General features: G+C 48.6%; 1 protein-coding gene and 1 long non-coding RNA gene across 8 annotated transcripts in view; one reads left to right on the forward strand and one right to left on the reverse strand.

Moving 5' to 3' along the window:
- Positions 1-24754, reverse strand: part of SBNO2 (strawberry notch homolog 2) — a 51399-nt gene that overhangs the window by 16484 nt on the left and 10161 nt on the right. For 2 of the 7 annotated variants that reach the window (XM_042893532.1, XM_042893533.1), the window contains exons 4-9: positions 20520-20643; positions 7278-7442; positions 2619-2711; positions 1917-2013; positions 1369-1529; positions 254-387 (exon numbers count right to left, since the gene is read on the reverse strand). In XM_042893532.1, coding sequence (XP_042749466.1) covers positions 254-387; positions 1369-1529; positions 1917-2013; positions 2619-2711; positions 7278-7442; positions 20520-20643 — 774 coding nt within the window. Of the gene's footprint in view, positions 1-253; positions 388-1368; positions 1530-1916; positions 2014-2618; positions 2712-7277; positions 7443-11468; positions 11808-16685; positions 16853-18916; positions 19039-20519; positions 20644-22738; positions 22781-24754 lie in introns of those variants that run through there. The other 5 variants (XM_042893536.1, XM_042893538.1, XM_042893537.1 and 2 more) reach the window with 5 other exon arrangements.
- LOC122192854 lies at positions 11835-14073 on the forward strand. The gene is made up of 2 exons (XR_006182721.1): positions 11835-12276; positions 13237-14073. It is a non-coding gene; the product is annotated as an uncharacterized LOC122192854 (long non-coding RNA).

Below are 24754 nucleotides of genomic sequence, written 5' to 3' on the forward strand. Positions count from 1 at the left end.
GAGGCTTCACACTGCACTCTGAGGAGTACACAATTTGCTGTTTCACAGTGATTCATTCTCCATCACCGCTGCAGGGGAAATATTCCCATCTCACAGAGAGCAAACAGGCACAAAGAGGTGGAAAAGACTTTACCCAAGGCCACAGCATGAGTCAACTAGCAAGCCAACATCAGCATGAAGGAATTCCTTACTCCCAGATTCACACCAACTCCGAGGTCTTACGGGAAAAGAGGGGAAAAAAACCCCAACTTACCAAAGAGCTTTTTTCCTCCCTTTAAGATAATTTTCAAAGATGATGCCTGCAACTGTCCTGCCCTTTCCAACTCCGGCGCCGTCCCCAATGAGGAAGCCAGCTCGCTGCCCATTGGGTAATAAAACTTCATGTTGCTGCAAAATCGAGAGCAGAATTGGAAATCAAACTGTTTTCATGTGATCTTTTAAGAGCCCCACTTAACCCTTTCATGTATCTCATAGATATGCATTTCCTGCTCAGATAAGCAATGCCAGGAATGGCAGAGTACTGTGGTTGAGCTCACAAGGCAGTTTGTAGAAAAAGCCCCCAGGCCCCAGAAACTTTAAGCACACCCTCCTGCAACTCCTCCTGTGGAGTCATAAATAAAATCATAGGATTGCTCAGGCTGGAAAAGACCTTAAAGATCATCAAGTCCAACCACAACTTAACCATATTACCCTAACTCTAACCACCCTCTGCTAAATCATGTCCCTGAGCATCACATCCAAAGCACACACCCAGGAATGGTGTCTCAACCACACCCTGGGGAGCCCATTCCAGTGCTTAACAACCCTTTCTGTAAAGAAGTGTTTCCTGATATCCAACCTAAACTTACCCTGGAGCAACTTAAGGCCATTTCCCCTCATCCTGTCACCAGTGAGAAGGGAGCAACCCGACTCTCACTGTGAGCACCTTTCAGATATTGGAAGAGAGCAATAAGGTCTCCCCTCAGCCACCTCTTCCCCCGACTAAACAGCTCCAGTCCCTTCAGTCTCTCCTCGTAGGACATATTCTCCAAGCCCTTCACAAACCCTGTTGCCCTTCTTTGGGCCTGCTCCAGCACCACAATGTCTCTCCCTGCACAGCTTCACTACATACTTGTAATCATCATAAGTAGCTTGCCCACTCTTCCAGAGACCATAAACTTTCCTTTTGTTCTTGAGTTCCAGCCAAAGATCTGCCCCACATTGGGCAGCATTTGCAACATCTGATGCATGGACTCAGATGTGAACGATCCAAGTCCTTTATTACAAGTGCTCACATCACTTATATATCTCCACAACTATTTTTATTTTTTTTTAAAGCTTTCCCACCCACCCTTACAACTCTCCATCTTATCGGTTTCACTCCCATACCTGGCAGGCATAAATGATTGCTTCCAGCTGTAGTGCAGAGAGTGACCCTTTGTCAGCAACGGAGCTTGGCAGAGAAAGGCTGTAGGTGATGTTGGGTGGGGGAACGCTGGACAGGGTGCTCGTTTCAACCACGAGGTCAGGGTGGTGCTTCCCAATCTTGGCTAAATGACACACACAGACACATAAGAGACAGAACGTAACTTCTCCATCCCCATGGAGCACCTCACGAAGGACTGCAGACTTCCTCATCTGCTCCGTAGCCTCAGACTACACAAGAGACAAGCTCAGTGCCTGCTCTTTACTCTCTTTCATTTCACTGACATTTCAGACTGCCAAAAACAAGCCAAGCTTCCCCTAAAAGCAGACAACAAAAGTGTCCTGTGAAATCAGTGTAGCACCAACAAAGGATCAGTAGAGTTATCCCACAAAGTCACAAACTTGGCAAACACCACATCCTGCCTGCACAAAGATAAGGGAGCAGTGAGCTTGGTTGGTCCACAGTGCAGTTAAGAGCATTTCTCATACACACGTGATAGCAGGACACTCACATTTTGAAGGTACATATTCTGCATAGGTTTCTGTTTGCCCCAACTCTTCTGTTTCTTCCTCATCACCTTCATCCTCCTCTTCTGCAGGAACTTGAGACTGAAAAGAAACACAGCATCGATCGAATGTTAACATTCTCACTGCAGTATGGACGTGGCACCAGACAACTATTATTTATTCCAACCCAACACAATTAATCTCATTTACAGACTTACAGCAACACAAGGAAAACCACCCTGTGAGAGACCATCCCAGGGGCCCAGCAAGTGCTTTAAGATCTACTTTCAACATGCAGTCCATCATGAACTAGGGAATTTCAGGCAAGCTGTGGGCTACAATCAATTGTGCCCAACTGCGCTCTAATCTGACCCTGAAGAAGGACCCAGACAAGCTCTCAACTCAGCAGGAACTCAGCAGCATAAAGCAAAGTCACGCGATTCCTGGAAGAACAGCCTCTACTGACTGTGCTGATTTAGCTGCAAGGAAAGCATGGAGAATTCTCTAGCAGAGCAAGGTTCCACCACAGGAAATGTAAGACACTTCTGGGAAAGGGCAGTGACCTGAAATGCACGTGGTGACCTGGCTGACTTTCTTGCCTCATTCCCTCTGAGGGGACAACAGCCAAAATTGTTCTTCTCTGCGTTGTGACGTTATGAAGCTGAGAGCCTCACGCTGGGCTCTGCTGGAGCAGATGTCATTCTCACCTGGTAGCTTATGAGGAGGGGGGTGTTGGGGACAGCAGGAATGCGGTCGTCCGAACTGTTTAAGCCACTGAATGATCTGCTGGCTGAGAACAGCTGCAACAGAAAGGAGGCAGGTCAGAAAGCAGCTGTAATCCTCCGCCCTCCAACCTCAGCTCCAGCAAATTAAAGGATGGAAACACAACTGTGAAGGCATTTGTGCTTTGTACTCAGACCTTATGCTCTGATGGCGTCAGTGGGCTTTAATACTTTCTGCTCCTCCACGTCAAGCCCTGGGGAGTAATTCTGAAAACTAATAAATCCTGCCAATGCCATACATGCCTTCCTCAACGCAAACACAGGGAATAACTGACCCGGGGAAATGCATTCCTGCAACAAGTGTGTGCATCCCCACGTCTGATGGAAGCTGCAGGGACACGTGTCCTCCCACAGCACAAACACAACTGCAGGGCAGGAGTCTTTCTGCCAAGTAATAACCACACAATGTTAAGACAGGTCATCCCCAAACACTCTGTTTTGCCTGGATAGCAGGAGCTGTGCAGATTCTCGCTGACAGTTCACAGGTTTTATTCTGAATTATTGAGTCTAAGCGAGAGCTCAGGGTTGGGCTTGCTGGTAGAAGAGAGAAAGGCACTGCTCTGAGAAGCAGAAAGCCTGGTACAGGAGAAGAGACCCAAGTGGGAGAACTAGGAAAGCTGCAAGCAAAGCCATCCCTGGGAAAGGACTGAGCATTACAGACTGTGACCTTTTACGATCCTCTCACAAACTTCCCTTGAGGCTTGCCTTTACTGAACGATCCTGCAATCTCGCTTTCAGCATTTAAAACACCGTTCAAGGAAATTAAATTGCACCAGAATGCAAACATGGCTCAGCACTGACTAATACCTGTCTGTGGTTCAGGACTGCTATCGGCTGCCCAGACAGGCAGTGCCTGCATGCCTTTACCTCAGGCCCACCCAGCACTGCCAGCAGCCGAGCCCAGGAGCCCAGAGCACCCAGAGATCTGCCAGGCCCTGGTGGTGCTGGGTGCCAGCTGCTGCACCAGGCAATGGCTGCTCCAGCCTGCCTGGCCCATGCCGTGCCCTGGGAGCTGGGAGGCACAACTGAGGAGAGCCTTTGTCTGCCCTGACAAACAAAATCCCACTGGAATTTCCCGACAGTGAGCAAGGTCAAGGCAGCAGCTCGTGGCATCCAAAGTAATCAGCAGCTCCAGCAGTGGCACTGCTTCAAGTCTATAGGCTGTTGGGAGCGCCAGCCTCAGAGACCCTGCTCCACAGGCAGAAGTGAAATATGGAAGTTCTTCAGCATAAACACTCTTATTATTTCCTTTTTTTTTTTTCTTTTTTTTTTCCCCCTACATTAAAAAGAAAGAGAAAAAAAAAAAAAAGAAAGAAAAAACCACCCTCCATTACTGGAAGCCTGAGTCAGAATTACCAGAAGGAAGCTGGACGGAAGAGCTATTTTCAGTGCCAACAAATCTGGAGAGCAGGTGAAACATCTCCACCTACAAATCTGAGCTCAGTACAAAAGCTGCTTCTTAGGCAAGAAAAAAGCTCTGATCCCGCTGCAGTGCAGGGGCACACAGCTCTGTGGGAAGGGAACGGAGCTCTGGTTTTGCAGTGTCTTATCTTCAAAACTTAAATCCCTACCATCCAAATGCAGCAGTGCAGCCCTGGCACGCAGCTTTTCACCTCGGCTATCACAAAGGAAGGGACAGAACCCCCAGTGCTTCAGAGCACCGAGGAGTAACCCCAGAGCTGAGAGCGAGCTGTGAGCACCAAGCCAGGTGGGACCAGGAGCTCTGCTGGGCGGCACATCATCCTGCTCCAGGCTGAGCTCAGTTCCTTTCTCTATTCCTGCTCTCCTCTCTGTTTGATCTTCTCCTTTCTCTGGAAGCATTAAGAGGCACACACATCATGCATGCATTCAGCAAAGCCACCGACAACTGCACAGAGATTTGGATCTGACTCCACTTCTTCCCTCTTTGCATTCACCCTTTATGCCTCATCTTGCCGTGACTTCTGTGGGGAAGCAGCAGTCACTTCTGGCTGACCAGCCAACCTCCTTCAGCATAACTACGACCTCCTCTGAGCTGGGAGGGGGGGGGGGTTCCCTTTTTGGAAGTGCTTTGAATGAATTCAATGGAGGAAAAGGGCAGCAGCATGTCACCAAAGTTCCAGCAGTGATCTCTCAGGAGCTCTTTGCTTCCTCACTCTTACAAAGGGCTCTGAGTTCTCATGAGAAAGCACAGCGGATGACACAAACTATTTTTTAAAGGTACTTCACAACTTCATTGTAAATTAAGCAAGTTTTGTATGCATTTTGCATGCTAACCCCTGCAAATATTTAAGTATGGAGCAGCTCTTCCCTCCATGCCCGCTTCAGAAACGATGCACAAAGCCAACACGTGGACACGTCTCTTCTTTATGGCAGCAGTTCTCCCTGCATGGCACACAGAGGTTTGGTTTTTTAAAGAGAGCAACCTGCACCCACACAGAGCTCTTTGGGGCTCTCACTTTCCGGGATGCTTCCCATTTGCCATGTCCCCATCACCAGAGCTCTTTGGGGGTTGCTCCTCCTGCTCAGCACAAATCTGGGACTGAAGTGCTGTCTCAGGAAACAAACTGCCACGCTGACAGCAGAGTGCAGGGCTGCTCCTCGTCCCTGGGCAGGGAGCTGACCACACAGCTACAGCTGATCAGGTGCACTGCATCCCAATGCATTGGGGCCACATCCACCCAAGTTTGAACTGTGTAGCCCGACCGATGCTCAGTTCTGCACTGCAGCTTAACTCTGGGTATGCAAAAGCCAAAATCCCTGCAATTTCATGGAATGTTATGGTGGCAGGATGATGTAAGGACAGATAGGGAAGGATAGTTTAAACAGCTTGTATATACTGGTGCAAGATGTCAGCCAAGCAGTCTTGCACTGAGTGTTACAGAAAGGAGCCTCTCACTTAAGCACTGACTCAGGATTTTGCAACCAACCATTTGCTCAGCTCACCTCCAACCAAACCAAAAGAGTATTAGAAAAAGGCAATAAATCAGCTGCCCATCATCAGTCAATCCAAGAAAACATTTATCCAGCATCCTGCAAGTTAACACCTCCCATGGAAAAATGAAACTGAAATCTCCCGACTGGGCTGCACTTCACTTACATCTTGTCAGGAAATATCAGGCTTAGCAAAAACAGGCCAAAAACAAAACACAAACCACCACCTCTGTATGCAGAGAACACAGATAACACAGTGTTTAAAATAGCCAGAGGTTCTTTTCAAAAGGAAGTCGTTTATAAATGGAATTCAAAGGAGTTAATTGGCCTTAACTGGATGCCAGTGCTCTGAAGGACAGCAAGGGGCACCAGGAGGGCTTCAAGGAGGATGTGGAGAGCAGCACGCAATGGGACCAGGGACTCCTTGGCCATTTCCTTGGTTCAAACAGCTCAGCCCTCCTCCTCCTGACCATCTCCACGTTCAGCCTGGTTCAAAGCTACCAGACCACACGTTGGCTGCCTGCACAGCCATGCACCGTTGGTCTTCAGCACGTTTATGACAGGAAGGAAGGCAGGGTTACTGCCTGCCACCAACTGCAGGCACCCTGAGGGTCAAGAGGATGCTGCAAAGGTCTACAGAGGTCATCAGATCTCATCAGGTTCAGCAAGGGCTCAGGCATCTGATGTGAAGATCTGCCTTGTCATGGCTCACCTAAGATCTCACAAAGTCTAAGGCAGATAGGAGCTTTGATTTCCCAAACCTCAGGCCAGAACCTCACCACCAACCCACACTTCTTCAGCGCTCAACCAGTCACTGAGACACGCTGGGATCAGTTCAGAGCAGAACTGCTGCCAAGTCTCTTACTGCCAGGCTCTGACACACAGGCAGCTTTCATCATGGAAATACAGAGTCTGACACATTACTAACAGCAAAATGCAGCCTCTAAAAACACAACTGAATCTCAAAATGCAACAGTGACTAAAGCACAAGTGTGTTAGACTGCATTCTGGAGCATTCACTTTCATTTTTTGCCTCTACCATCTCTGTGAGACAACGATCCACAAAAGGAACCTGCTGCAGGGCTGGATATTCACCATGACAGCTGAGATAGCAGATGTGCATGGTATCAGTTCCACCAACAACCACAGCTGGAGGCTGCTAGAAGGGACTGATGTCAGGTTGTGCAACAGTGAGCGAGCAGATGAGGGAAAACAGACAGCAGAAAGCTGGTGAAAACGCACAGGACTGCATGTTGCTCTCAGACTGCCAAGAAATCACATGCCCAGGAAAACTCAGGCATGTGAAAGTTTACAGGGATTTGGACTCACAAAGCAAACACCAACGATCAGTCTTAAATTGAAACAGTTTGGGTTTTAGTCATCATTAGTAAAACATTTGCCATGGAAAATAAACATACGGTGGATGTTGCTGGGGACAGTTAATGATCTACGTCATGTTTTTCCTCAAGTCCGTCTCTTCAGTGCTCCTGAGCTCCTGCTGCAGGCCACCCTGCTCATGCTGAGCGTTTCAGGGATACACCTCCTGGCATCAACATCAACACACTGCAACTTCAGCCCTGCAGGGAGTTGTGTTTCCTAATTCCGTGGGGCAAACACCATGGCTGAGATATTCAGTGTCTGATGGGGAGGATGGGAGAGGAGCACCCGTACCTCTGTTTGGTTCTGCTGTGACGTGTTTACATCCCATATGGTTGGCACGTGGTTCAGGCTGTCAGCAGGCAAGCAGTCCTTTGCATCCACGATGTCAGAGAGGGAATCCGCAGGAGATGAGAAGAGAGAGTTATTGTTGGAGAGCTCATCGAGGTATGAAGAGTCCTGAAATGAAAGAAACGACCACAGTTAGAGCAGGAGGGAGAGGAGCAGAGAGCTCCCTTCTCACATCTGCTCGGCCAGGAAGCTTTAATTTTTTGCTGTTAACCAGGCACTCAGTTGCTTTGCACTCCACAAACTCAGAAATTAACTTGTCAATGAAGACGTGCTCTTAGCCACTGGTTTAAAATCGTGGTTTCTCGATGGAGTAGGAAGCACTGATTTGGGCAGCAGCGTTGGTAAATGTTCAAAACTCAGTCTGTGCACACCTGCACATACAGAGCATTCACCAAGGCGTCAGACACCGCACTTCTGGGTTTGATTAGAATGGCCCCTGGGGGGTGAAAACGTTTCAGTTTGACACAAGAAAGACTCAAGCGTTCCAATCATCCAACAGAGAACCAGCCAGAGCCCATAATGACAGAGCTGTTTAATTGCAACTCATAACACAACAGCAGCCAGAGGCTTGGGATAAAATGACAGCCACTGATGTGTGCAAAGCAGGCTGCGTGGAGTGGGGACACCTGCATCTGTACCCAGATAAACTGCAGCAAATCCACTCTTCCTGGGACATGCCTCGACCTGGGCAAGAAGTGAACGTGCTTCAGTGATGAGGATCAGGCTCTGCCCTTGCCCATTTTCTGGTGCTAGCACCATGACGGCTTACACTTGTTTTATTCTGTGCTGACCCAGTGATGATGTCAGTTTGAGTCATGCGGCCTCCAGATCACAAAGCGCCCAATCATTAATTCCATGTTTGATTTTTCAAATGCCAAATGACAAGAACTGATAGGCAAAAACCTGTTTGCAACCCTGGTGCAGATCACTGCACCTCTCCTGACCTCACTGCACCAACCCAGCTCTCCTCGCTCGTGGCTGTCAGGCAAAGCCCTGGTGACTGGAAAAAGGGAAACATATTCAAGAAAGGGAGGAAGGAGGACCCAGGGAACTCCAGTGAGCCTCACCTCTGTGCCTGGGAAGATCATGGAACAGATCCTCTTGGAGGACGCATTAAGGCACGTGCAAAATGTGGAGGTGATTTGAGCCAAGCAGCAAGGCTTTAGCAAGGGAAGGCCATGCCTGATGCATCTGGTGGCTTTCTGTGATGGAGTGACAGCATCGGTGGGCAAAGGAAAGGCACCTGATGTCATCTACCTGGACCTGGGCAAGGGCTCAGACACGGTCCCCCACCACATCCTTATCTCTAAAGTGCAGAGATATGGATTTGAGGGGTGGACTATATGGTGGATGAGGAGTTGGTTGGATGGTTGTAGAAGCTGTGGATGCCCCATCTCTGGAGGCAGATCTGGTTGGGATCCTGAGCAGCCTGACCTAGTGGATAGTAACCCTGCCATGGCAGGGGGTTGAACTAGATGATCTTTAAGGTCCCTTCCAACCTATGTGATTCAGTGACTCTGTGAGATGCTACTTCAGCTGGCAGAAAGATTTGTCTGCAGCTCAATGAAGAGCGATGCACTTTGAAGCCACATCAGAGCACAAAGTCCCTCGCTGGGGATGTGGCTGCACCCCAGAGCGACACACAGACAGACCCACAGGTCCTTCCTCCCACCCCACCATGTTCAGCCGACACACATCAGCCCTGCAGCTCTTCCCAGAGGTTGGGACTGCCAGCACACGGCTGGCTCAAGCTCTGTGCTACGTCAGATAACAAAATCAGTGTGATGATACTGCAGCACGGCTGCCAGGAGAGCCGCAGCATCAGACAGGAGGAGAAATCACTGCTTATTTCCAGTTAAAGGCCAATTCCGTACTACAAAGCAGAAAGGCAGCCAACAATTTTAAAAGTCACTTCGCCCCGCCTGACAAAACCAGGAACAGCTGAGCCTGCCTGTATTATTCCTATGGGCTCCTGGCCAACAGCTGGGCCAGGCTCCCTCCCGACTGCTATCAGGAGTTGCCTTTTTGCAGCACTTACAACCAACAGGACGTGCCCTTCCCCATCTTGCCACCCATGTCCTGCTTGGCCCTGGAGAAGACAGCTCTGAAGCCACAGCTGCCTCCCAAGCAACCTTCAGCCTCTCACCGAGAGCAAATCATGTGAGTAAGATTCAGACTGTGACACTGAGATTTACTTTTTTCCATTAACTTCGCTGCCTCTTAGGGTCTTGAAAAGAGGAAGGTGCCCAGCTGGAGCATTAAAAGGTGTGCAGAAGCCCAGCCAGCTCACTGCCTGCCCAGCGTGAGCCCCACGGCTGCTGCACCCTGAAATAAGGAGATCAGCCCTCAAATCAGAGGGGGAATCAACAGTATCAGCTCTGGAAGGAGCTGGTCCATCCTCTCATGGCATTCCAAGGCATTAGACACAAAGTCCCCTGGTCTGCCTTACCTAGCTGTGCTATCCAGAGAGCACAGACACAGCGTGCTGCTTATAGCACAGCCCCAAGAAACAGCACCACGTAAACACAGAATGCTCTGTAATTATTTAACTTAAAGCCGTACTGATAACTACAATGTGCATCATTATCAGCCATGCTTTGACTAGTTACTCCACTAGTTTATATGGAGGAGTTACCTAAACCTCTGGGCCCTGAAGCAGAGGAAGAAACATGCTCTGATCCAACAGCAGATGGAACAGCACCAATTGGGATAGTGCCACCAGCACCAAAAACCAAAGGAGGATGTTATGGGGAGAACCCAAGAGCCCACAGAGGACAGATTACTGCATTTTGAGGGAGTTATTTTGTCTCTGTTTAACACTGATCAGTGAGAACTTTGTGCTGCTCTCGTTGAAAATAGGATCTTACAGTAGTTAGAGGGGGATGGACATGGAAGCTCTGACATCTGCACTTGTGGAAACAGTTCAGAAGGAACTGCTTGTGTCAGGGATGGAGCAAAAGGGGGCACATCATAAAACAGGGAAAGGACGATTCCCTGACAGCGGGCTGAGCCCTCAATGGGGAGTTCTGTAAGGGTTTAAGAGCGGCCAACGCAGAGGTACAGCTGCTGGGCATCGGTCTTGGCAGCTTTTTTCACACTGGAGATCAAACAACATCAATGTACCAGCATGGGAGACAGATGAACTGAAATCACTGTCTGATGTCTGTATCAGAAGATGCTCCAGTGAGCAGTTTGATAAATCAATGATAGCACTCACGTGCAGGACTTTGAAACTGAGCACAAAGGGATCCAGTCTGGCACACAACATTTCCATCATCATCCCACCCCAGGGCTGGGAAAAGCCAAGAACAAACTGCCACGAAAGACCAGAGGAAAGCAGGGTAAGAAAGCAACGCAGACATCGACCTCTTTCTCCTCACTCACAGCTCCTTCGACCAAAGCAAAGCCTTTGTTAAAAATACTGCAAGAGCAGGTGAAGCCTAAACCCAGAAGCAATGTGTCCTAAAAATAAGAGATGTCGGTACAGAAATGATTTATTTGCTCGCAATCCAGACGCAGAGGAAACAAACATCCTTTTGGCACAGCACGCTGTAGGGACTTCAGAAAAGCCCCACATAAGCACAGGCAGATGTGCATACATGAACAGTGTGGTGCTGCCAGGTGAGGGAGGTGTGTTTTCCCAGCAGTCACAACGCCGGGGCTGTTTCAGGTAAGCTGGAATAAGGAAACTAACAGCTGCAATGCAAACCATCGATCGCTCAAAGGAAATCTTTTCACTGCCAAAACCCAAAGTCTTTCTAAAAACAGAGCAATAAACTTGCAGTCTCAAGGGTTCTGTGCTCTGCTTTGCAAGCACTTCCCTCGCGTTTCTGGTTTAAAAATCAAACCCCCCTGAAAGCCGTTACAGCTCCACAAACACAGATCAGTTCTGTGCACAGCTCCTTTTCCTCCCTGCTTTGCTCACCACGCTCACAGCGATGGCAGCAGGGTCTGCGCTGCACAAAGCCATCTGCAGTGGCAACTGCCTGCAGCACTTTGCTTTCCTGCTGCCCTGAAGCCCCCCCTCTGCAGCACAGACAGGAGCACCCGAGCCCAGAGGAAAGGCTGAAGTTCCCCCCTCACAAACAACAGCAACTCCAAGGAAGAGAAAAGAATATAAAAACCAAGCGTTACCTTGAAGAGAGACGGGAACTTCAGCCAGAACTGCATTTGGGACATTTTAAAGCAGCATTCAGTTTGCTGAGAGCAGAGCAGGATGCAGACCAGGCAGGAAGGTGAACTTCTCAATATATACCGGAGAAAGATCTTCATTCATGACAGCAACAGCAGCAAGAGAGCTGACCAAGGCTTTTTTTGGACATGCAGAAGAAAGGAGTGAAAATGGAGCAAAAAAGGACAGCCATGCAGCGCGCCTGTCCTGAGCCCGGCGAGATTTGCATATAGTGTTTAGTCATGAAGGAGAGTGCTCTTACTTCCTCTAAGTACGAGGGCTGACTTTCAGGAAATGATGCCTGCTTGGTAAGTCAGTGAAATTACTGGCAGTGCGAGGAGAATTACTGTATGTGGTGTAATTCAACCACAGATAGGCTGTAAACAAAGCTGCGCCGCACGGCTGCGGGGACCCGGCCCAGGGCTGGGGCTCCTGCCCACCACCCCCCCAGTGCTGGGGGGCTCAGGTGATGCAACCAGACCCCAAAGGTAACCAGCAGGACTCCTTTTCTTCTTACTTTTGAAGAGCCACACGCTTTCTTTTGTCTCCAAGATCTGCCCCACCCCACGCATTGCAATTAAACATAAAAAGGAGCAGCCTTTCTGTTCTAACTCATTGTTCTTTTTCTGCATCCAGGAACACTGGGCTTCTTTTTCTTTCTTCTGAAGGCTTCCCCTGTTAACTTTATTTTTTATAACAGAATAAAGCAGCGTTTCTGGTGAGGAAGTTAAGAAGACATAGGAAGGGGCATCTGAAAGGGACTCAGCCATGGTGAGTTTAAGGGGAGGCTGTCCCAAAGCAGGCAGAGGGCAAAGGAGTGAATTGGGCAGAGTACGCCCCTGCAAAATGAAACAAAGCAACAGACTAAAGAAAAAGCAGAACTTTTCTGCCTGGCTTCGGCACAGGTGGCCCCAGCCCGCATGGCTCCAGCCTCCTGGGCTGCCCTGAGTGAGCTGTGACATGGGGTGCTGGGGCCTCGTGCCCAGAGCTGCTGGGAAATCCCACACAGGAGGCATTTCTCTGTACCACAGACTTGGAGCAGGCAGTGGTAGAGAAGCCTTTGGCAGCCCTGCAAGAGATGGGAACAGCTTCTGAGCTGACGGCACGGGGCTGCACAGCTGAGCTCCAGGGAAGCATGGTGGGGGTTGACTGTGCTTTGTGCCATCAGAGGAGGAAGTGCTGCCCCCAGAGCAGCAAGAGACACTGCATCCCAGGGCTGCAAAACCACCCAAGGGCTGCAACCTCGCCTTGTGTGCACGGAACCCAGGGCCCAGTGGCAGAATACCTGCTCCAGGTTTGCATTAAGCAGAAAGGGAAAGAAAAGCAGCCCCTGCACACAAGGAGCCCACGTTTCTGGTGCTGCAGCAGGACTCAGAGCACTGCCATCAGGGCGCACACTGCAGGAGCCGCAGTGAAAGCAAAGCCTTTGGTTTCTGTGGGCAGTTGGCCCCAGGTGGAGAAAGGCAGCAGGTTTCTACAGCTGCTTTTATCTGAATGTGATTGGTTTTAATTAGCCAGTAGCAGCCCTGGAGTTGGGATAGGGGCTTTAATGATACATTTGAAGTAAAGAGACCAAATGTATTTCTGAAATGTTTTAATTAGTGACTCGCTGCTGACCGGCCTGCTGGGCAACTGATTAAACCAGCAGCTCTTACCTAAGACTACCAAGGTCTGGCTATTTACACAGCCTTTAAAAAGCAGGTGGTTTATTTCCTCTTCCTTTTCTCTTAGCTGACAAATGGGGCAAAATACAGGCAAGAAAGCTGGAACACCAAAAGGAAAGAAGACACACGACATCACCTCAGATAGCAGGAGTGCTGAATTGATTTTGCAATACCGCAGTGCTATAATCACAGAAGATAAGGTAACCAACTGGAAAACCACCACCTGATATTTTAAGATCCCATCCTAAGGGAGGAGGTTTGCCACAGCATTTCCGTTCTCCACAATTAATTCATGAACAGAGGGCTGACAAATGGGGAAAGGAAAGCAGAGTAACTCCAGTGTTCACAGCAGCGATTCGTCTCATCTTCCACCAAAACTTGAAATGTAAAACCCCCTTAGCTGCTCTGGCAGGTGATCTTCACAGGTAAATCTTCATCCACAGCCTTTGAATCACGGATCTACAGGACAGCAGCCTGACTGTGCTGATGGTTGCCAGCACATGCTCTCTGGACTTTGCAGAAGCACAAATGATACAGACCAATACAGCCGTGCAGGAGGGGACCTGACAGCTCATCGCCCTCTGTAAGAGTTGGGGTACATTTTGTGCAGCTGGAAGGCACTACATGCAGGCAGTGAGCTGCAGCAATTCAGGGATTCATAACAACACGAGATAGGGAAAGAAAAGAGTGCTCCTGTGTTCCTGTACACTCCCAGTGATGGCTGTGGTTGGAGCACCAACGCTTGGGACAAGCAGCAGAGGCGAGGGGTGTTTGACAGCCCCTGGGATGGAAGCACAGCACTGCCATGGAGGGCTGTCACCACCAGCAGAACTGCAGGCAGGGCAACGCCATCACACTGACTGAGCCCAACTCTGCTTTGAATTAAAGCATCTATTTTAATACATCTCTCAGTGGTTTGCTATTAAATTATATGACCAGCTTTTTTTTTTTTTTATTTTTTGGAGAGCAATCCACATTTCAGACCAGTGCTTTCCCCATTTTTGCTAGCTTTATGAAGGGGAGGAAGCAGAGAAGAGCACTTGCAAGAACTTCAGCAGGCAGTCCAGCTGCTTCCATGCTTCCTCTCCTATTGAGGAGGGGACACAGCATTCGAAGCCAACAAAACAGATGAAAACCAACAAGGCTGGAGGGGAGGAGGCACTGAGCAAGCAAGGTGGGCACACACACAGGCAGTGATGGGGAAGGTGGCCACAAAGCAGGAGATCTGCAGTGACTGCAGTCAGGTGGGACGCGCTGCTGCGATCACACTTTGCTCCACGAAGCCTTGGATGTGCAGCACCTCACCAAAAGGGTTTGGAAGGTGTCATTAAGTCAGGCCAAAAACTTGCCCCTGCAGTGCAAAAAATAAAGATGTGGGCTGTTAAACAGCATGTTCCAAGTGCCTCAGAGCCATTAATTGTCCTTAATTGATTTTGCTATCTGTGTTCCCTGTAGATGTAAGTACAGGACAGCAATAGGAAATTTCAGGTTGTTTCTTGTTCCAGGAAATTCTTCATACCAGTCAGAACCAAATCCTTCATATAATTTAATAACTGCTACATTGATTTCTCTTAAATCACTACAGCTCCGTGCACTGCAGTGCTTCTAAAAATTAATACCTTTTTTAAGAGTAGGTTAATTCCCCCATTTTAACAAGACTGACAGGGAACTGCAAGGGCTGGTGGCAAGGAGAGGGCTGGTTTATGAGCACCACTACACCGAGCAGAGATCAAACAGCATGAATGCATCCCTACAGCACTGCTGTGAATGGCTGCGCCACCACTGCTCCCACAGCCTTCCTCCCTTCCTCCTGCCCAGGCACAGTGCAGATCCCAGAGGGTACCTGAGCTTCCTCTGCAGCCACGTGCACCTCCAGCTGCAGGAGGAAAGGAACGAGTTGCAGCACAGCTCGTTTCAGAACTGCTTTGCAATGCTGCTCAGCCCCTCTGCACAGATCTCCAATTCTCAGCGTAGCTCTATGACACGTGCAGCCAGCAGAGGAGGTTCTGTGAGCAGGGAAATGCTATGCTGGATAGACATAAGGAACAAGCTGAATCAAGTTAAGCAAAGGGAAACAGATGTTCCTCTGCTTTTAAGATAAGGCCCAGGGCACACACGGCAGCTTAACATGCACACCAGCCTGGGGACATCAGATACCAGAGTATAAATTAAAACCTTCTGCATCGAGTGCTTTGTTGGGACAGTTAACAGCTCCTACCAGCAGTGACAAAAGCTAGCACAGGCAGAACGAAGCACTGCAAGGCCTTTGCAACAGAATTACTGTATACAGGTTTCAGGCTCCTGAGCACTTCGGGCTTTGAGGTCAGAGAATAAAGAGCAGAGAGGGTGGAAAGCCATGGAAACCAAAGTTCTTCTCTTCAGGACCTTGACTTCTAAGGCTGTGCGTGCCTTCAGGGGATATTTTCCTTTAAGATGACACACAGGGTGTCTGTGCAAGACTTTGGCTTAAGACAGCAGTTCCCAGGATCGAGAAATGCTATCAGACTCCAATATGGTCTCACACAACTATTTTCTAAACCTTAATTTAAGCCACTTGTTTATAAAAAGAATGCCAACAGAGCGGCAAGGATGAATCACCCAATGGCAAGCCAAAAAAACTAAAATACTGAGGAGGAAAGAAGTTCAAGTTCACATTAGGCTGCTCTGACCGTGCAAATGAAGCATCTTTTCCAATATGCAGAAGGCATTCAGTGAGGCTGCTGTGATCACACAAATTGCTTCTTGCCAGACCCGAGTGGCAGCAGGGAGTGACTGAACTAAGAAGAAATTCCCAGAGCAATTAGGATGTGCGGCAGCTCCCACTCACGGCATCCTCAGCCCAGCAAAGGCTTTGCATTCTGAAGGTGGGCCTGAGGAGCCCTGGAACAAAACAGAGAGAAGATGGGGAACCAAATGCTAGCACTGAAAGAACGTCAGCCTTCCCATTTTGTGCACCCTGGGTTCCTCAAACCCAAGGGCACAGGAATAATTCTCAGATCACTATTGGCAACAGGAAGCATTTACAGCACAAACATCTTGACAGAATTATCAGGCATTTGCTCTTTAGACCTTTTCAATCCGCTTTCAGTATCCTGGGCATGGCTGGAAAACTCTGAAGAGAAATTGCCTAAATGCAGCTCAAGATCAGGCTGGGGTTCTGCTGCAGGGTCGTGTGAGGGATGCAGCACTCAGCACTGTCAGATCACACAAAGGAACGGCCTCAGATCAGAGATGGCATTTCCACCTCTCTCTCCCTCTGTCCCCCTGCACAGCACTCAAAGCCCAGCACTGGCAGGCTGCTAAGACACCATAAGAGCACCATAACCCCAGGGTACAGCGAGCTCTCTGCACTGCTGAACAACCACAGACTGCATTCTTGGTATCAAAGAATGATGGTAACGTTCTGGTAACAAAGATGAGAGGATAATCTGCAGTCAGTATGAAGACAGCTCTCACATAAGCACCCAATCTATCTCGGCTGCCTAGAGACCACAGATTTAATCAAGAACCTCTTACCAAAGCATGCAGCAAACTCTTCATGTTCTCTCTTGGCTTTCAGTCCTCTGTCTGGCATGGTTGGAACAGCACAAGGCTTAACAGCTCTTGCCACTCCTGCCACAGCAGGAAAGCAAGGAGAAGACAGGTACTTTCCTGCACAGTCACCAGGAAAGACAATCAGCCAAGCTGCTCCCTCACCTTCTGAATGCTTCAGCTTTCCAGGCAAATTGTTAAATATTAACAGTTTGGCAGCAGGGACAGCATGAAATCAGTAAAATGGAAAACACTGCTGAAGCAAGGGATGGAAAGCCTCCAGGATGTTCCCGGATGACTCCACATGAATGTCACTGCCTCCAGTCAATTGCCTGCTCTCTTTGAGATTCAGGCTCCAATTTTGGCTCCTAGCTAAAAAAAAATAAATAAATATCAGCTTTCCTTTGGGTAGAAAGCACTGTGTTTTATCAATGAGTTAGCACCAGTGTCAGAGCACTCAGAGTAAGCCCTGTAGAAAGCTGAAGGAAGTCAAGAGCTGAGCGTTCAGAACGGCTGAGCTGGTGCCGTACCTCAGCAGAGCAGAGGATAAATGAAGACCCAACGCCTCCGAGAGGCAGGAGAGCACAAAACAAGTGCTGTTGCACATCAGGGCACAGGCACACAGACACCTGGTGACGTGCATCCATCCACGCTGCAGCAGCTCTGGGCAGACAGCACATCTCCAAGGCGCTGCCTCAGCTTCATGTCGGAAAACAAAGCTCTAACAAAAGTCTTTTTCAGTGTGTCTCAGTTTCAGAGCACAAAGGCTGATAGACTACTGCCATGGGTTATCCAGAACGACCCAAGCAGCACAGCTTGGCACACAGGCTTAATGAGAACTACCAGACAGAACACAAAAACTTCCAGAAATGCTGCTTCTAATGGGAACAAACATGGCGCTACCAGCTGCTATACAGTACAATGTCTGAGCAAAAGTTTGCTGTTTGCTGGTTTGGCTGCGACAGATTCAGTGGACAACACTTCCCTGTTGCCATACGTGAAGCTGAAGAACTCTTGCAAGTATGCTGTCATAGGTGCAGTCTCCCAGCATCGCCTTGGAAAAGGTCAAAGCAAAAACACACCTGCCTGCAGTCACCTCGTTCCGTTCTGCAGCTTCCTCCCCAGAAGGAAGAGAGCAGCAAAAGATCTTGGCAGTTTTGTGGAAATCACCTGAGGTTGTTTTATGTCCTGTTTGTTTCAGAGCCCTTCTGCTCTTCCATCACACAGCCACCATAAAGCAGCAGCTCCTTTTCAGAAACAATTTCCAAAACTTGCTCTTGCCAAGCTGGCCGAGATCAATTTCTGCACACAGCAGGGGAAGGAAGCAGACTGACCACTCACATACTAGAAAATACATAAGTTAAAGAAATAATTAAGCCTCTTTCCCGTTAAACCCATCAGCCAAACTACACAGACCTGCAAGCTGAGACCTGTGAAGAAGACCCATCTCCCTCTTCCCATCACGGTCTCTAAAATGGTTTCCACAAGTTGATGAGATCACATTTCTGTCTCATTCCTCCCACAATTAATTCTGCAGGAGGCAAAGATCAATGCCGCTATAATTCATCTACTTATCTGGTTTTATCCAAGCAGAAGACTCTGGTCCAGAGTAGAACTGCACCACCAGCACTGGTGATCGACTGGTGCAGCAGATGAGCCACCAACACAAAGCACTCCCAGCAGCTTTGCTCAGGAAGCTCAATTTGGGCCAACGCCAGGGGCTCACCTTCAAGGGCTCAAACCCCAGCTTACATAAATCCAAACCTGCAGAAATCAGAGTCTCACAGAGGTTCAAATCCCCTCTCCCCCAGTAAAACAGAAGTGCAGTTAGCAGGAATTACCAGATCTCCCTCAAGAAGACACGCATCAGTTTGCTGTTTCCTACTGCTATAAATAAACTTCACATCATGCTTCTGAATAAAGTTCTCTTTACAGTCAAACTGCTCTTCCCTGCTGAACCAAGTCAGCCTGTGCTTCAGTGCTCACACCACCACATCCACTGCAGAGCGAGAAGCTGAGGCATCTCTACTGAATCATGCAGGAAGAAGAGGCAGATTACAAAGGAAAGAGGTTGTCTGCACACGTGTGCTGGCATTCAGCATTACAGAAACGACCATCCAAAAGTTCACAACAGCTCACCAGGGTTTACTGGAGTGTTTTTGAGATAGTGCTGGCACTGTGCTTCAGCACAAGTGCTCCCATACTGCCCCATTTACCCTCATGCTGTTCTCAGCACCTCTGGGCCACCTTGCAGGGCACGCTTAGAATTCATCGTGAAACGTCTGCGAAGGTCAACCTTCACCTTAATGCAGAAGAGGAAAGGGAAACAAACTCAGCTCCATTTCACACACGCCCAAACGCTGCCCGTGTGCTTATCTGTCACACCAACTCACAAACCTGAGGCTGATCAGCTGCAATGTGCAGATTAGCTGGTTCCCACACTCAGAGGAAGCCTGGCTCTGCCAGTAAGCTCCTTTGTGACCAGAAAAAAAAGTCTGACTTACAGACGGTGTGGATGAAGATTCTGAACATAAACCACGACTCTTCACACCTTAAAGTTTCCTTTGAGAATCTCTGGGCACCTCAGAGGCTATGAGGTCCAATCTGTCACCAGTTACGGAGCCCCCAGCAAACCTGCTAATCAGGTTACATTAAGAGATGTTAAGTAACCAAATTAATTACTCTGAAATTTCTAGCATAAGTTCCTTGCAGCATCATCTACTCCAAATGACTCTCCTGCACGTGGCTTACAGCACACTCCAGCCCCACAGCACTGCTGCAGTTCCAGCCCTTCTCGTCCTTTGTCAGACAGTCACACAACAGCTCAGGACACAAGGCAGGGGCTGGAAGTCAGTGGGTGCCCTGCATCTCCATCTGCACTCCTCCTACCTGGCTGCTTCTCTGCAGTGTCTGAAGCACAGCTCTGCCTGAGGGGGGATGGCAGACTCCATCTGCCTGTTATCTGCTCCCCTGGTAATCAGTGCAGCAACTTACTGAGAGAGAAGGGCTGGGATTACAGGGTCACTCAGCTCGGCTGTTGCACTGGTAGGTCACAGCAAGGTAACTTTCTGCACATTTACTATCTTCAGATGCTGGGTTAAAACAGAACAACACAAACAAGAACTACAGCAAAGAACAGCCAGACACTGCTAATATCTGCATCTGCTCCTAGAAGGGACGTAGTCGGTTCCTTCTATATTCACAGCACTGCTTTCCAGTCATTATTAGCTAATTTTACTGCAAGATGTTGCCAAAAGCAAGTGAAACACTACAGAAAAACATCTTCCAGCCCAGAAGGATCCACGAGGTGAGGATGCCTGTGGGTCCTCCCGTGGGATGCCAGATGAACTGGGGAGACTGCTCCTTCCACACTGCAGAAACCAGCTGCTTGGGATCTCTGTTGGGCACCAACACGATCCTTCAAGAGCCACTGGTCAGGAACCACCACTTGTAATGAGTGAGAGCACAGGCAACGTTCACAAGCAAAGGAAGCTTAGGAGGCAAACGATTTAACTGACTGAAGCATCTTCAAATTCACACTTACCTACACCCTCTTGCAAAATGATTCTGCTGTGTACTTTGTGTTTGTATTTAATATCATTTTAAAAGACAAGCGACTGCATCACAGATAAGCTCCTACCAAGCCAACGGATACCTTCTTTATTGCTGAGAATTCATCCCAATTACACACACCTCCAAACAAATTCACTGGACAAATTTGCAACACTCTTCCTTTCCCCTGTACACCACAATCCTAAAAAGCCAACACCCATCATAAAGCACTGTTTTCCCCAAAGCCATCAGTAGCAACGTACTTACCTGAGGAAAATCACCATTTTTTGGTAAGAAGTCAGTGGGGTCCACAGATGCATAGTTTGTATCCAAGAAATGTGGTCTGCTGATGGGATTCATATAAAAATCGTGAGAGGAATTAAAATATTGCCTGTAAGGAAATGGGAAAAGCAGTTACTTCCTGTGGGTCCTTAGCATTCCTCAGGTCGCTTCAGACTCCGGCAGCAGCAGCGAAGGGGCAATTATGGGATGACACACATAGGAAGTTGATTTAGAAAAGCTAAGTTGATCCAGATGAGAGATCTGTGAGGCAAAATCAGACACCTACAGGGTCTGCCTTAAGACCAAGAATCGAGTTCTCAGAAAGCTGTGTAAACTGAGAAGGACATCACAGAAAAGAAGAGTCTGCAGGGCTGGATGTTTCAGCCCTGACAACAAAGCAAAATTGAGAATCTGAGATGTCCCATGGCCTAATGTGTGACAGCATGATGGAACCTGACAGTCATGCTACATAAGGACAAGCATCGAGTTGCATGGAAATATCATAGCCGAACCTCTGCTCAGGTCATAAAAACAAGGCAGCCCTTCCTGCAATCAGCACAGCAAGCCTGCAGGCTGGGACAGCTAACAGCCCCTTTGTACCCCTGCAGGGAGTACAGCCACAGAGCAGAGACAGATAGAAACTGAAGGGTTAGGAACATGCAAGCCCAGACAAAACCATTAGTCCAGATGGAGATGGATTTCAGATGCAATCGATTATACCTCATTACAAGGCAAAATCTCTACTGACCTAACACAAGAGAGAAAAGAAAGGTCTTCTGATCAGTCCCTGCTGGGGAGGGCACTCGCCATCTCCTCCTGCCTCCCTGCCCCAAGCTCCAGCTTCCTCTGAGCAGAAAGGAGGGAAGACCAGCAAAAGACCAATTCCCCTCCTTCTCCCCAGGAGCAGCCTCTGCTCTGCATCCCACGGCTGTCCTCTGCTCTGCTGTTACACACACGAGCCCTTTCTCTCTCCTGCAGCAGCAGGAATGTGCTCTGTAATCTTTCCCGTAAGGGCTGTGCACTCAGTGCTGCTTGGGCAATCGCCACCCAACATGTTTTCATGCTGGAATCACTGAAACGTTTCACCCCATCAGACCGTTTCCTCTTGCAGCCAGTTGTGTGCTCTCTGCAGTGCCAAGGTTACAGAACTCAGAGCAATAAACTTCAGCAAGGGGAAGGAGAAGCAAAACTTTAGAAGAAATACCATCCAGGAACAGAGCTGGGGATGGCTGTGCTGCTGAAGTGTTGTGGAGCAATCGGGACCCCACGTGTGGCTAACACCTCACCCATAGGCCACACTGACATATTTACATACAAGCACACTTATCTGCTCATTTTCCCTCCTTTTTGCATCATTGAAGACAGTGTCCTCAATCCATTCAGCCCAATTAAAAATCTGTGTGCAGCTTCTGGGAAGTGAAGTATTTATGACCAGCGAAGGGTTTGTTTAAAATGCTTTCCAGCTGGAACTGCTGTGCTCTCACCCTCTCTCCCCTGCCCAAGAACAGAGCCTGGCTTAACAACCTAACCAGAGAAACTATTTTAAGAGAGAAGTGAGCACTGCCTCCTACCTCCGCAGTGCCTCATGGGTTGCACAGGAGTCAGCCAAGGTAACAGGAAGGAAACCAAGACAGCCCCAACCTCCTTGGCCTGAACTGCTGTAGAACGAGCAGCTCTGGCATGCTGTTTTGTTTCCTTTAACCTTGGCTTTGAAATCTGTGAGATGCACTTTCTTCTTGCACTGAGATAAAGCTTGGCCTGGAGAAGCACTGCGCTCTGCAGGCAGAGAGTGCTGCATCTGCAGCAATGCAGGGCCCTGCTTTGAGCCCCCAGAAGGACGATGCTTTGCAGCAGCTCAGTGCTCCCACCCCACTGCATCCCATGGGAAGCCAGCCCCTCCAGTGAAACCACACAGCCAAAAGGAAGGAATGCTGCTCCTTCCCTCCGTCACAGAGAATCTGCCTCAAGAGCTCAGTTTCAATCAGGTTCCATGTGCCAACACAACGACACCAGCAGCTAGGGGCTCTGCTTTCTGCCCCACGTGCAAAGCAAGGCAACAAGGCTGAACTCAGTCATCTGTAAGAAAAAGAACACCTAGGAACATAACCCAAGGGGCATCTCCCTGTAGGAAAACACGAAGGGAAGCACACAAAGGCATACAGCGTTCAGAACCCAAAAAGCCCTACTGCACACACGCTTCCTACCTTTCTGTAAGGAATAAAGTAGAGAATTCCTTTCATCCCCAAGCTGTGGGACTTTGTGAGCTGAGCAGGGAGCATCTTGGGATTATATCCATGTCAGACAATTGCTTTAAAGAGCAAGGCTGCCTTTTTGCTGCCACCCACTCTAAATATAGAAGCAGTGGAACAGTCTGGTACAAAGCAAACCTGAACTGACATCTGACTCACCCCAGCCATTTGATGTCAGTCCAGCCAGTGGGTCTCTGGGTAAGGCTGTTTCACATACTGCTAAGGAAAGTTCTTGGGCATTTTGTTTGCTTGCTCTTTAAATATAATAATTAAACAGCAATTTGCATTTTCAATAGCAGGAACCAGAGGAACGCGCTGCAGGCAGGCTCTTACTGGAATCCACACCTCAGGTGAGCCAGAGCAATCCACATCCCTCCCAGGAGCTGGGTTTCCATCCCTTGACAACTTAAGCTTGCCATAACCTCACATCAGCTGCTCATTGATGCATCTGAATCCCTTTTGGCTCCACCTGCTCTGGGGACTCTGGCAAGGCTTTATGCTCTGGTGGTACAGCCCCACTTCTGGAGATGCAAGCTCCACGTTTCCAGGAAGCAAATGAGCAGAGTTCACAGGCTGCCCAGGCACTGACCTCTTCTTCACTGTCAGTGCCCCAACTCGGGCATTTCAGAACCTGCTCTATCATCACAGCTAGCAGCACTCCACTCACAGGTGGTAAAGTGGAGAAGTGCATGAAAACCAGCAGGAAAAGAAAGGGGTTGCCTGTTTTAGAAGCCACGGAAGAAATCTTTGCTCCAGTTTTGGAGAAATATGTTTTGCACACGTGTGACACCGCCTGCAACAGCACCGAGTGGGCTGACCTAGAATTCCTTGAAGGAAGGGAAGCACTGAGCTGACTGCTGCAAAAAGCCCAGCTCTTCAGGGACAGTTAACCTAGAAATTCACTGAGCTCCAGCTCTCCCCTAAGGGAGGCTTGAACACCTTTTGTTCTTCCACAAACCTTTAATGCACTGCTTAAGAAAGCCTGAAAGAAAGAAGCAAGCTTCGGTATCTTTTAAGCAAATTCTCTAGCATGAAACTAGTGAAAAGAAACAGGAAAAACCAGCTTTGGGACAAAGCTGTTGCCATGAGAGTAAGCCATGTTCAAACACAGCCACTCACAAATGAGATTCCAGGATTTCTACCTATGACATCCCAGCCCTGTATCCCACCCAAAACAGATCCAGCAGTTTTAGGTATGAAAGGACAGTTCTTTATTTCTCCATGAAACACAGATAAGGAAAATTTCACCTGAAAGGTGATTTTTACAGTTACCAAGGTATGAAAAACAGGAAGCTGAAGTGCAGCCTTGGCTGAATTCTCCAGCAAATAAAGGCTACATTGAGCCTCACTTTGTAAAGAAATAGTAACAAAGTCAATAAGTATCTATTTGCATTAAAAGCAGGCATGTCTCTGCAGGATAAAGGCTGCAACATTTCCAGTAGATTTGACACAAACAGCAAAGAGCAGCACTGGGGAAGAGGAAAGTGAAGGGCAAAACCAGAACAAATGGTCAAAGGAAAAAAAAACCCAACACAATAGACAAAAACAATCTGATCCTGTGGTTTGATACAGCAAAACAGAAATTGTGTTACAGCTCTCTCGGGAATTCACAAACTGTAATTTACAGGAATCAAAAAGTATCCTCTCTTCCAATCAGAGACAGGCCAGCTAAAAGCAGATACTGAACTTAGCAGCTAAGTCCTCCTGAATTCTCACTTTTGGAGTAGCTGACAAAGTTCCACTCAGCACCTATGGGGCAGCTCCCAGGTAATTACACATCAGGAGCATCCTGTTACACCCCACCTATCACTGCTGGCTGAGCAGGACTGGGCACAGGAGAAACAGGCAGAATTCAGAACCAAAAGGACTCGCACCCCTCTGAGCACAGAAGCTGAGTGTCACTACTGACAGCCAGGCTGGAACTCGGACACCCATGAGGATGAATCTCTGTTCTGCAGCACCATGCAGAAA

The sequence above is a fragment of the Lagopus leucura genome, unplaced genomic scaffold (genome assembly GCF_019238085.1).
Source record: "Lagopus leucura isolate 7727_CA_CO unplaced genomic scaffold, USGS_WTPT01 145-19_obj-0_obj, whole genome shotgun sequence".
Taxonomy (NCBI): Eukaryota; Metazoa; Chordata; class Aves; order Galliformes; family Phasianidae; genus Lagopus; species Lagopus leucura.